Source organism: Serpula lacrymans (genome assembly GCF_000218685.1).
Source record: "Serpula lacrymans var. lacrymans S7.9 unplaced genomic scaffold SERLAscaffold_11, whole genome shotgun sequence".
Lineage (NCBI taxonomy): Eukaryota > Fungi > Basidiomycota > Agaricomycetes > Boletales > Serpulaceae > Serpula > Serpula lacrymans.
The window spans coordinates 1,482,895-1,495,625 of NW_006763300.1; the positions used below are offsets into that span (position 1 = coordinate 1,482,895).

Consider the following 12,731-nt stretch of genomic DNA (forward strand, 5'->3'; position numbering starts at 1 on the left):
CGATCAGAGGTAAGTGGCAGCGCAGCGAAAGTAGCGCAGCGTGGCCAAGCCTTTGTGAACCAGCCGCGTGACAGCGGGTCGAGTCTTCAATGCTGGAACTTAAAACTGACGATTTGTGAAAGAACCGCCACCTCTCTTCTCTTCTTTGATAAGATGGGAGAAGAAGAACAATCATAGATCTTCGGGCTTTAGCTGCATGCTAGCCTGTCTCCGCCACTTTCGATATTTTGAAACTTGGTAGTATAAAGCCGAAGTCACGACCACACCAGAGCTTAGCGTACAAGGACTGTGATAGTTTGCCTGAGCGGGGCATGTTGCTCACAAATAAAGGTGTGTACTGACATTGGGGCTCTCAGCCTTGATCTCAATAAACCGCCTCGGAACCAAAGGTAATACGTTAGAACAAAGGACAGAACTAATGCATTGAAACAAGTTAGGCTGATACATGATTGAATAATAGAACTCAAGTGGTGTTTGGGCATGCCGTTCACTCACAATCTTAGGCAATAGCAGTACAGCTGTTGCATACCTTGTAATACTTGAATCTGGTGGTTATCGGCCGAACTGATGATCCCGCCAAAAATATTAGGTTCACGCCCATATCCGTGGTAATTCGGAATAGCTACCACGCTTTCTTGCCCGTGGTGACAGGAATTGGCAGAACCTCCGGCGCTGCATATACTAGGGATGTATTATCAACGCGCGGTACTCCCCCATAAATGATATATGCTATTGATAGTTGGTGCTTATTTCCAACGATGGTAAGTAGTAGGTGACGCTCATGGTCCAGGTGGACGCTCCGCCTTTTCTTGTACAGTTTTTGCTGATCCATCTCCCATAGAACTAGATCTATCTTGGATCGAAGAATAGCATCATCTAGGTAGATGGATATGATCATGGGAGTCATTTTTATATATAAACTTCTAGGCTGTCATCACTTTAAAGTCCTGACTCAAGGGTCACAGCAAACCTTCATTCAAGTTCCCCTCAGGTGTTGTTGATCCAACCTGAAGGATCATTCCAAGCACAAGGTCTTGAGAAATATGGGGCTTATTTCTGGCGTAGAGGCTGTCGAGGTTGGGGACAAAATGCCACTGTTGGATGCATAGTTAAGCTATAACTTTACCGCAAAAAATCCATTCTGATCTTCAGTCTATTCTACCGCATTGTTGACCCTACTATGGAGACGATCGACGTCAAGGCCTCAGTTCGGGACTCATCGCTTCGCAACGAAGACCTAACCATGGGTCAGATCACAGTCGCCATTCATCCCAGGGGGATTCTGACTTCAAATAGTCTATCTGAAATATAAGATCTTCATTCGATAAATCTTGCATAAACTATTCGACGCGAAGTTTTATAGCCCCACGCTGCTTTCACGGGAAACGCTACGTATCATTATGTTGGAGTCCAATATAACTACTACGACACCCACACAAGCTTTCCGTAAGGTGTCTTTGCCTCGCCTGTCTTCCTTCCTTCTGAAACCCGAAACGCAACTTCATAGATTCCTGGTCCTTTATTTTGGAGGGCCTCGCGCTCTTCTTCATTGAGAGGTGTACTAAGACGCAGTCGTGGCTTAACCAATTTGTAGCTGGCCTTCGTGCTCCCTGGTGCCTCCAGTTCCCATACTGATTCTGTTGAAGTGGCGGAAACAGGCGAATTCCCAGTAACAGACGTTAGCTGCGCCGCGAGGCTCTGGAACGACGCATGTTCGACCAAGACACGGACATATGCGACTCCCAGTACACCTGAAGGGTGCTGTGCGTTAGAAGGGGGATCGACAGGCACCTGCACGTTGTGTTTCAAAACCACACCACTGACTTGACACAACAAGGCGAAACCTGCTCACCCTCCACTTCCGCGCTGTAATATCACCACAGAAGAATGGCAGAGCCCCCCTCCCATGTTTCTCATCGGGTGCGGAGATCACCCATTTCAATACTTTTCCATCTTCACGCACTCTCCCCCCAGCTACCTCAGTTGAGTATGTCACCCCACTGCCATCTTGCTTTCCACGTTCGTTGATGAGACTGGCAATTGATGCAGACGACGATCCCAAGAATGCAAAATCTATCCATCCAGGATCTTTGTGTGACCACGGATTCGCTGCGCGTTTCTCGGCATCAGGTGAACCTGGTGGGTAATGAGAAGCAGGATGCGTGAATGCAATAAGCTCCAGGTAGGCGTCATCCCCTAGTATCTAGGCCAAAACTTGGTGAGGAGAAAAGCAAGTGACTATTATCAAGCATACAACAAGAGCATTGGCAGTTAACCCTCCCGCATGAGTTCCTCCTGGTATAACGCTGAGGGAAAGTGTCATGCAACTTATTAGGTCTCTTTCAAGCAATTTGTAATCTGAATGCGCACTTAAATCCCAGTTGTCTAAATTGTTGTGAAACCTCCTGTACTGATCCAGGAGGCGTGAGATGTACGATATGATCGAGGATATTAGTTGGTGGAAGTGACATGCCAGTGGAAGGAGAGACAACCAGTCACTTTTTGCACGTAGTTGATAGTACACAGTTACAATAGCTGACTATGACCAACTAAAAGTCAGTCAAGTGACTATTTCGTATGTATATATATAGTATCACTGGGTTCGATAGTATGGCGTGCTCGCATGAAGACTAATGGTCATCGATCATATCTCGTGAGCCATAATATAAAAAATATTGTAATTGTAACAATGCGGAACTGGCGGCAATGGTGTACATCATAATGTAAGAAAGAGACCCGGATAGGCTCATTATCATACAATCATATTTCAGGCAAGTTTGGCATAGCCCACTCGTGCATTTCCAACATCGAAAACAGTGTAGACATTCCGCAGAAAGGTATCGCCTAGTACCCATACATCTAGAATAACAAACAATTTTGAGTGGCAGATCAAGCATTCAGTTTCAGAGAATATTTACCTCCGACATCATCATGAGCTGAAATAACTCCCACACAAGTCTCTCCGCTGGAGTCGTAGGGACCAAGATCGAATGTATCTTTGGACAGTGCAAACGTAGTACCACCTAGTGTCACGCTGACGGTGGGCATGGAACGACAGGGCACTGCATCACGAGCATTCCAATATTATGAGTGCACAAAAGGACGGTCTAGGCCACAGCTTACAGGTGTACAAACCACCGCCGACATCCGTTCCATTAATAGCGTTGTAAAACTGACTGACATTGGAGGTGTTGGCGAGAATAACTGTAGTTGCAGTGTCGATGAGACCAACCACGCCGTTGATAATTCGCTTGCCACCGACGTTTAGACCATCTACGTTGACTTGCCAAAACCCCTGAGATACCATGTATATCAGAATAGAGAGGAAATATAAATTTTTCATGTAGCTTTACTTACATCACTGACAACAGATGTGTAAGTGAATTGACCTTTGTATAGCTCGTGGTTCACTGCACCAAGGCGCAGTTAGCCGGATCCGCACGACCCAAGTTGAACAGCAAAGATGGGTTTAGCGACACACCTTCTGTGACAAGTGTTTCAATGATAGGAGTGTCAGATTGTACCGATACACCCGGCCTAGCCTTGAAAGCCAAGCCTATAAAGTTATGAGGAGTGTGATCATTTTGGCAGAAGGCGCCAGAGTATTTCTCTACGACACTTATATTTTGAGTCTTAGCCTATCGTTATCATTTTCAGCGTGAGCTGCGTAATCGATAAAGAGACGACTAACGGTGTACCCGGCAATGGTGACAGTGTCAGAATATTTCTCCCCGGAAATCGTATAGTTCTCACCAAATAATTGACTAGTAAACGCGTCTCCCAGACGTGTACTTTTGGAACTTAAGTTCGGATTGTATTCGTTGTGCCCATCGCAGGTCGACCCGGATCCAGCCACAAGGAAAAAGTTGCCAGCAGAATCGAAGTCAACTATTACGCGTCATTAGAAAATCAATATAGTAAAGTAGAACGAGTGAAGATACACAGACCTGCACACACAGACGCAGGGCTACCAACCGAGATGTTCCCATACCAAACATTATGATAGTCGATAAGGGGAACGACACCAGTGTTCTCTTCATAGGCTGCATACCCTTGCCTTATCTTCCTGAAGTTTTTTGTGGTGAATAGTGGCTCGAAGGATAGTGAAGAAAGTGGAACAGCATCCAAATCAATAGACCCCTCGGAATCGTACAGACTAGACCTCTTCCTGAGAGAAACTGGGACGCCATCCAGCTGAGGGAGAGCCAAGGCTAGGATAAGTAGAGTGGAAAAAGTTACAATGGCTGCCAGAAGCATGATTTCAAGGCAAAAACACTTGCGCATCCATCAAGACACTGAATCTGCTTTATATTCGGTGCTGGGTCCATACCGCAGTTAAGTACCTTGTTAGGAGAGCCAGAGACTCACGAAAAGGGTCTCCAAGAGTATTACTGGGTGGATCCTGTAGAGATTCACGAGGTGATCTCAGCGGGAACAGAATCGCTATTAATTAAAGAATCTAGGAGTACAAGGAGAAGATGAACATACCTCAGCGGGAACAGAATCGCTGAGGTCTTAACTACGAGAATGGTCTGTATACATATGGTCATGCAGAATGCCAACATGGAATGCCTAAAGTGCGGAGTACGAATAACGAGAGTCCAGTTGACGCTGGAACTCAACAGATCCAAGTGCCAGACAACGGTAGAGCCTCACTAGTGCGCCGATTCCGCTGATTATCGAAGATGACGGGATGCCAGCTGAGGGCCAGCTCCAATCAATCTAGCCTAAACTCAGTTGTAGTACACTTCGATGATAGTATATAACACGGACCGTGAACTTGGAAAAAAAAGGAACATAAGCCTATATGTACAAACTTCAGTGATCTGGCACTTTTGGAGCTGTGGCGGATTGATACAATGTGCCGCCGATAGCATCGCACACTCTCTAAGAGTCTAATTGGGAGGGGTCCATAATATTTATATTAGTCCATTATTACTGTCAAGTCCATGTGGTCAGTCACATCTGCGAGATTTTTTGCCCTAGTGTACCCATATCACCATTTGCTATTAGCTCATATCCCATATGTATACACACTTTAGGCCAGCTGGGCATATCCCACCCGCGAATTTCCAACGTCGAAAACAGTATAGACGTTCCTCAGGAAGGCATCGCCAAGAACCCAGAAGTCTGTGCGAGTTATCAAAAGATGGTTCAGAATGGTGATAGGCTCGATACACACCTCCGATACCATCATTAGCTGAGACAGCTCCTACACAAGCCTCACCGGTGGAGTCGTAGGCACCGATATTGAACGTGTCAGGCGACATGGTGAATGATGTACCACCTAGCGTTATACTAATAGAAGGCATGGAATCGCAAGGCACTGCATGTAAGGATATTCAATACCATCATCTACATGCATAAAAAGATATCGTTGGCTGGCTTACACGTATACGAGCCACCCCCCACATCTGTTCCATTAAGAGCACTGTAAAATTGATTGACGTTGGAGGTGTTGGCAACGATGAGTGTAGTTCCAGTATCGATGATGCCCGACACGCCACCGATAATCTGCGCATTGTTTGCATTTAGACTATCTATGTTGATCTGCCAGTACGCCTGTAAAAAAACAAAAACAAAAAAAACAAAAAAACAGTCAGTGGTGAAGCATGCTGCTTTGATCATTCAACTCACCGCAAAAGTTACAGGTGTGTATGTGAAAGAGCCTTGGTACAGACTTGGGTTCGTCCCACCGATACACAATTCCGAGCCAGAAGATGCAAGTTTGAAGGCAAAGACTGGCTCGGGGAGAACTCCTTCTGACACAAGCGTTTGAAAGACAGGATTGGCACCATATACCGAGAGTATTGGAAAAGCCATGCCCATCAAGCCATCAGGAGGAAACTGACTTTTAGTAAAACTACTGGAGTATTGGTTGGCGACACCTAAGGTCTGAGATGTAGCCTATCAAGATTATTTTCAACAGCATGCGTGAGAGTGAAGAGGAAACTACCAACAGTGTATCCTGCGATTTGAACAGAGTCAGAATATTGCTCTCCTGAGACTGTAGAGCCATCCCCATAAGAAAGACTGAATGTCCGTCCTAGATCTTTGCTCGTAGAGCTTGCATTTGGGCTATATAGTGTATGCCCGCCACAAGTTGACCCGCATTCTGGACCAGGCAAAAACAAATCACTACTTCCTGTATCGAAATCAACTATAATGCCATGTAAGATTGTTGGCGAAGTGAAGATAAACGGCTGACGGACCAGTATACAAAGAAGGAAGAGTGCCAACTAATATGCTCCCATACCAGCGGTCATTACTATCGTCAATTAGAGGGATAGAACCTGAGACACGTTTCGCAACTTGAGGTCTTGTCTGAGGAAATTCGACGCCTGCGTTCTCTCCATAGGCTTCAAAACCTCGCTGTATTTTCCTGACGCGTTCACACAAGGAAGCAGTTATTGAGAATGTCAGTAATTCACGACATATGCGCTCACCATTCGACTCTTGATATGTGAGCATGGACAGCGTCCAGGTCAACGGTCCCATCAGCATTCCTGAGGCTGGACCGCTTATTGAGAGGAATTGTTGCGGTACGCAGTGGCTGGGGCAGTGCGCTGACCAGGAAAGGTAGGACTACGAAAGGTAGGATGGGTTTCAAATACATAAGGTAAGATATTGATATTCTCAAGCTAGGCAAGTACTTTGTAGTTCCACAAAGGAATGGCCCAAGCTTTATAGTGCGCAATGCACTGAAATCGCAGTGTCGGACAACGAGGCAGACCTAAACATAAACCGGGGTGCGGTGGGCACATGTGGTGTATCCATACCCGAGAAGAACGAATGTAGCATGGGCAAAGCGTGTTTTCAGCCTCGACAGTACGGAATAATATGTCGGATCAATAAACGGACTGCAGCGATGCCAGTAGTCTCCAAGTCTATGCCTTTTTGAAACAAACTTCAGCTGCCAATGCTTGTGCTCTGAAAGAAAAGGGAGCTTACCGTGACTATAATACTACTATGATGAACTGCCGAATACCATGTAGTGGTTAGGGTGTGGTATTCATCACTCTTTCATTACTGACACGACATAACAAGAGTTGATCACGATTAAGTTACACTGGCCTCAGGCTGGCAGTAAGCAGTTGCCACTGGCAGTGGTAAACAGACAAGTGAAGCATCCTCGCACGCCACATAGTTATAGCTCACTTCCAGCTCTTCCGTTTCATACTAATAGCTTGCTGGTAGCGCCTTGTATAGCACCATCCTTAATCCAACCGTACAATATCATTCAATCAACTATCTCGACAAACATTATCTTGTATTTGTCATCAAGCAATTGGAGGGTGTGTATGTATCTTTTGCCATATTATACACACCACGGTTTGTAGTCCAGGTTTGTAGAGTGAGTTATTTTCGATTTGTAGTGTTTCAAACGAATTCGACAAGGGGTAAGTGTAACGTTTCGTTGCCCAGTAAGTTATACCATAGATATGGAATCGTTAGTCCGTGGGGGTGCCACAAGACTATGGTATTGCGATTTGTTTTGTGAATTTCCACACGTATAGCCAGCGGCAATCAAGACTCTAGTTTCACAGACGAGAAGCTTGCAAGTCCAGCTAAGTGCTTCCTGAGATCGCCAAGCTCGCGATTCGCAGCCTGGGCAGAGTGTAAGGCTAAATCACGCTCGTCTTTCACTACACAAAATATTAGCCCAAATGTGATAAAGAATGGTAATTCGCACTTGTCTGAAACTCTCTCTCCGACCTCTCGTTGTGGGCATGATGTATTGAAGCAATAGTGCGCTTGGCCTCATCACTCTCATGCCTAAGACCGCTTATTGTTGCTATCATTTTCCGGAGCTCTTCTTGAAGATGTCCATTTTCCTCGCGCAATCCAATGTCCACCTCCCTTAAATGCTGCATTTCTTTAGCCATCTTCTGCAGACTTGCTTGAGCCTGACCATGTTCCTCGTTGAGTCGCGCATATTCCCGTACTACACTGCTCAAGTTTCCACAGAGCTGTTCGACTTGCTTTTGTAGGCGATCGTCTCCATCCTGGTGCTCTGCATATGTTCCTTCAACGTGCGCAGGGTTGTCCATCACCTGCCTTAGCTCGCGTTGTATTGTCGACATATCCTCAGCTGTTGCTCCACTGAGATGCCATAATCCATTGATACCTTGAGGTGGATTACTCATAACAGTTTGCAGCTTAGAGGAACTACCTGTGAATATGATGCAGACGACATCATGAAATCATACTGAATGTGGAAAGCAGGATATAGACGCACTTTCAGAAAATCCCGAGGCGGATCTAGGGCAGTCAGCCGGGTCTCTGTTGCCTACCGCCGAGCTGACTGATACTGGGGAAGCTGGTGTTTCATCGACCGATGGACTTCTATCTTGCCTTGCCTTTTTACCCTTTAATTTTGGTTCTGCGTGCTCATGTTCGTCCCTTTTTCTCTTCTGCGCTTGAGGTTCCGCGGAATCTTTAAAGCCAGAGTTCATTTGACTGACTAGATCTATTTTTCTCCAGACAGCTCGACCGCCACTGAGTTGATAGCTCTGATGTTTCTCGCTCCACCTAGGTGACTCCAATGCATAACCTGACAAGTATGGGTGATTGCATTTTTCGATTGCTTTGTTTGAACGACCAACACGCTTCCACCCATCGACCTGGCCAATATAAATTGCACTGCAAACTCTACGAGAGCTATTTGAATCATTTTCGTCACGTTCGCCGAAATCATAATAGATATCGCCAGGGTTGCCTACTATCCGTTTAGGAGGACCACGCCCTTCGACGGAAGAATACGGTACATCGGAGAACTCGTCGGTGGTGTGATTGAGAAGTTTGAACAAGCTGTGGGGATAATCTGATGGTGTCAGATCCTTCGGTATGGTGATCCATCTGAAGCGCTTGCTTTCTATTTGTGGGTGTTCGTACCGCTCAGGATAGTCCATGCATGGAACGGGGAGGTCGGAAAGGCGAACGCGGCCGTGGCAGAGGTTCTTGGCCGAGTGTGACGAACCATCGCTCGCGATTATATTTTGAGGCCCATGTCTAGGGCCCTGGTGTATTCAGAATATCAAGAGTGTATTTTAATTGGTCACTTTTAAGATTACCTTGGGGATAGTACTTGTTTTCTATATTCTCAAATAGTTCAATTGATGAAGACTCAGATGAAAAGTAGAATGACCTTGGGGTGGACCCGAGTAGATTTTCTCGCGTGTTCTCCTCGTGAACTACTCCCTTTCATGACTCTCGCTGCGATAATTTGACGTGTAGTTGGACGGCCAATGGTAGTCATGACAAGTCCAGCATAAGCCTAAGATGACGCGCAAGCTGGACTAGACTGACCTCATAGGTGATTGACAATACAAGGGGAAGGATGCGCGACTAAAAGTGAAAGCACGAAATGTATTAGTTATGGAACCAATAGTATAATCTGCATCAGTACGGGGGATAACTGGATATTGAGTGGTGGGTATCGGCGTGACCTAGATGGAGAGATAGTCCTGGAAATGATTTATTGTACGCCACATTATGTCGCACAGTGTACTTACCCAATAGCTAGACAGAATCTGAAAGGTGGAAAGGATATGAATGATGGTGGTCACTGTCAGAGCCTTGAGCCTGAGTATCCCCGTTGGATTACCAGATTAGGAAAGCACCAATAGGTTCGACACTTTCGTTTCATTCTTCACCGTACAAATTTCATCAGTATTTCCATAGACTAGGTATGATGCACTAGCAAGAATCCTGTTGTGGATATATACAGGTCTGAAAAGAACATGGCTGGTAACTGCTCATTCAGAGACGAAAAGAACAGGAAAGAGATTAGATTGACTCGGATGTGTCTCACTGAGACAAAGCATTATCTCGATGCTGACCACATCACAAGGAGGATATTATTATGTATGCTGTATGGGAAGGTGATATAAAAGGGTCTCATACATATTGTCAGCAGAACAAATAAGCTCGACAGGACACTGCAGTCTCGAACACAAACCAAATCATCCAACATCCATCTCATCTGATCTGCCATTTTCATGAATAGTCCGTCGATTCGACCCAGAACTATTGGTCGGCACCGCATGATCAAGCTCTCTCCTTATGCTCTCTTCAATCCCATCATACACACTCTTCGACGGAAGACCCCAGATCCTTCCAGGGCATTCCTTCTCCTTGTCCTCAAAAACCGCACCAACAGCATCAACCCACTGTCGTCGAGTCTCCACCAGTTGCCTCAAATGATCCGACACAACCAGTTTATTCTCGTCGTCTGGACCCAGCCCAAGTGCTGCGGGTGACGGTGGAGGGATACTAGAAACGCTCCCTAACCCAACCCCATTTGGTTCAGCTCCCTTCTTCTTCTTCTTGCTAAGTTTTGGGCCGTCTTTCTTTTGCAGCTTGGTGTACAACGTAGTAATATTCTTGTCAAGAGACTCGCGCACGTCAAGATATTCTTGATAGCCAAGCCGATCACGAGAAATAGCGGCGAGACGAGCCCTGCGTGCTTTATTCGTCGCAACCACTGTCCGAAGCTCGCGTTGCGCTTGGCGTAAAGCAGTCGCTATTGGGTCATCCACTTTTTCGGAATAGTCGGGCTATGATTTCTTTGCTTTCAGCAGGCCGCTGGAAATGGAAACTTCCACTTACTGTGCCGTCTAAAAGCCCATGAAAGCGCATGGTATCCTGAATCCTTTCTTCCAAATCTACTACATTCATCTTCTCTTTTCTCGCAGCCGCTGCCCCACTTCCTCCTGGCCGTCCTTCCATTGCGTCCTCTGCTGCTTTCACTCCTTTCCATACTGTTACGTCCGGCATTGGAAGCAAAGCGCTGACCAACCGCTCCGTGAGGGGACCATGACTTCTCTCCTCAACCAGTAGATCAGATTCCATTAAAGTCGATGGATCCCACTTTTGGCCAGGAGATAAGGTCGAACCCTCTCCGGCTCGAACAGGGGGGAATCCAGGAATCGGGGCCCCATATGCGGTCGTATCCATTTCTTCCCAAACCTCCGTGTAATGCCTGCCCAGTTTTGGTATAACATAGGGCTCAACTTCGTCAGCCGTGAATTCCATAAATCCGATATCTTCCTCTTTGATGCCTCGTATCCACGGCTCCACGCTAGCATAAAATGTACTAACAAGCACCTGTGAGGGCTGCTTTAATTTGCTGAAGTCTTCTGTAACATCTATAGGTTTACTTGGTCCGGGAACAGGGGCTGAAGTTACTGGAGGCCTTGCGGGAAGAAGCTGAGATGGCGGCGGAACACTGAAATCTGGACCAGCAATGGGCTGCATAGACAATGTCAGATTAAATAAGAAGACGTAGATCGGGTTGCCCTACTTTAGGATGCATGATCGAGGCAGATGAAACGATTTTAGATGGTTTGGGAGGGAAAGGTGGCGCGAATGGTACAGGAGGAGACGTTTTAATGGCACGCTGGGAATCTTGATAAAAAGTCAACAAAAGAAGAGTCATTAGAATTAACGGGTCGACTTACCAACTTCGAGGTCACTATCTTCATCTCGTTTCCGTTTCTTCTTCTTTTTCTTGAGCTCATCCGTTAATCTGAAAATGGTGCATTTTTAGGTTTATGCGGCGATCACTCCTCTCACGAAAACTTACGGCCTTCGGGGGTCCATAGAGGATCTTGAAGAAGGGGGGAGCGACGAAAGTGGGATTGGTGATGGCCGAGCCTTTGAAGGAACATTATGCGGCGAAGTAGAATATTTGCCTTCGTCGGTTTCAGGCATCGGTGTGACTGGAGGGTATTAAGCGATGCGGCCAAAATATGCACACGAGCAGGTACGGGATTCGTATTGACATCGAGTGAAGTTCCGTTTGCGCGAAGTGGCACGACATGGGAATTGCGACCAGACCAAAGCAGTCGGGGTATCGGTCCAGATATGTAGAAAGCGGTTGAAACGCCAAAGGATATGCCAGCAAATGTGCCGAATATGAAAGAGCGTGCATTGGTGGAAATAATGATCGGAAACCGCGATGAGAGTTAGCATATAGAGGTAGCAAAATACACGCACACCCACGCTCTCGTTTGACCTTATCAATAGCCCTAGCTTTTCCTTTCTCCCGCTCTTTTACTCGTCTCATAGATTCTTCAATAACCTTCAGGTCTTCGCCAGCCTTCTTCGCCCTTTCCATCGTCTTCTGCTTCATATTTCTCAGTTCCGAAAGTAGGTTTTCCAGTTCTTCGGTTGGAGGAACGGCCTCGGATGAGTTTTTTAGTAATAAAGACCGTGCATTGACTGGAGGAGTGTATGGAGACAGCTTGGACGACATTGCGACGTTCCCGAAGTCAAAAGCCTCTCCGGGATCGAAATTTCAGTACCTAAAGGATTCCCCGCTATCCCGCTCTTGTATCCTGCCTGTAAAAGAAACCTAAAGAGGCAGAAGCAGGCCTGTCGCGATATCCAGATGGTCAGAATCAAGTACGGGAACAAGGTGTGAACAAGGTTTACGCCGTATCATGAGCGTCAATGCCACGCTTGTCCTTGTTTACCACCAAAAACAGGTTCTCACGGTTACAACTATTATAGCTTCCAAGGATTGGCCTTCAATTTGCTAAAGGTGTACTTATACCGCGACCAAACTTTTTGTGCGCGACACTATTGCATGTTAGGCCACTTCGCAATTCATGGAAGAAACGCGGAATGGGAATAATACTCCACCAGATATGACTCAAGGTGTCGAGCTCGCCGACCTGCAGGACGTCGCTGTTACGCCCAACCCTCGATACCAGGACGGCCCCACT

General features: G+C 46.4%; 5 protein-coding genes across 5 annotated transcripts; all 5 read right to left on the reverse strand.

The window, feature by feature from the left end:
- Positions 1-1,422: 1,422 nt before the first annotated feature.
- Positions 1,423-2,520, reverse strand: SERLADRAFT_451931 (uncharacterized protein; the record flags this gene model as incomplete). The annotated part of the gene is made up of 4 exons (XM_007321657.1): positions 1,423-1,791; positions 1,853-2,203; positions 2,255-2,306; positions 2,371-2,520. The coding sequence occupies 4 exons, from the start codon at positions 2,469-2,471 to the stop codon at positions 1,423-1,425; spliced, it is 873 nt and encodes a 290-aa protein (XP_007321719.1).
- Positions 2,521-2,767: 247 nt separating this feature from the next.
- On the reverse strand, positions 2,768-4,257 carry SERLADRAFT_410409 (uncharacterized protein; the record flags this gene model as incomplete). The annotated part of the gene is made up of 7 exons (XM_007321658.1): positions 2,768-2,859; positions 2,919-3,062; positions 3,124-3,295; positions 3,358-3,410; positions 3,482-3,638; positions 3,692-3,888; positions 3,948-4,257. 7 exons carry the CDS (start codon positions 4,255-4,257, stop codon positions 2,768-2,770), a joined length of 1,125 nt encoding a protein of 374 aa, XP_007321720.1.
- A 781-nt stretch (positions 4,258-5,038) lies between these two features.
- SERLADRAFT_441152 (uncharacterized protein) lies at positions 5,039-6,616 on the reverse strand (the record flags this gene model as incomplete). Its single annotated transcript, XM_007321659.1, has 7 exons — positions 5,039-5,130; positions 5,183-5,326; positions 5,391-5,562; positions 5,638-5,907; positions 5,961-6,160; positions 6,213-6,382; positions 6,447-6,616. 7 exons carry the CDS (start codon positions 6,614-6,616, stop codon positions 5,039-5,041), a joined length of 1,218 nt encoding a protein of 405 aa, XP_007321721.1.
- A 756-nt stretch (positions 6,617-7,372) lies between these two features.
- On the reverse strand, positions 7,373-8,535 carry SERLADRAFT_397501 (uncharacterized protein; the record flags this gene model as incomplete). Its single annotated transcript, XM_007321660.1, has 3 exons — positions 7,373-7,646; positions 7,694-8,173; positions 8,240-8,535. 2 exons carry the CDS (start codon positions 8,145-8,147, stop codon positions 7,528-7,530), a joined length of 573 nt encoding a protein of 190 aa, XP_007321722.1.
- Positions 8,536-9,655: 1,120 nt separating this feature from the next.
- SERLADRAFT_474991 (uncharacterized protein) lies at positions 9,656-12,418 on the reverse strand (the record flags this gene model as incomplete). Its single annotated transcript, XM_007321661.1, has 6 exons — positions 9,656-10,559; positions 10,612-11,253; positions 11,306-11,409; positions 11,463-11,530; positions 11,588-11,723; positions 12,001-12,418. The coding sequence occupies 6 exons, from the start codon at positions 12,257-12,259 to the stop codon at positions 9,966-9,968; spliced, it is 1,803 nt and encodes a 600-aa protein (XP_007321723.1).
- Between the last annotated feature and the right edge of the window lie 313 nt (positions 12,419-12,731).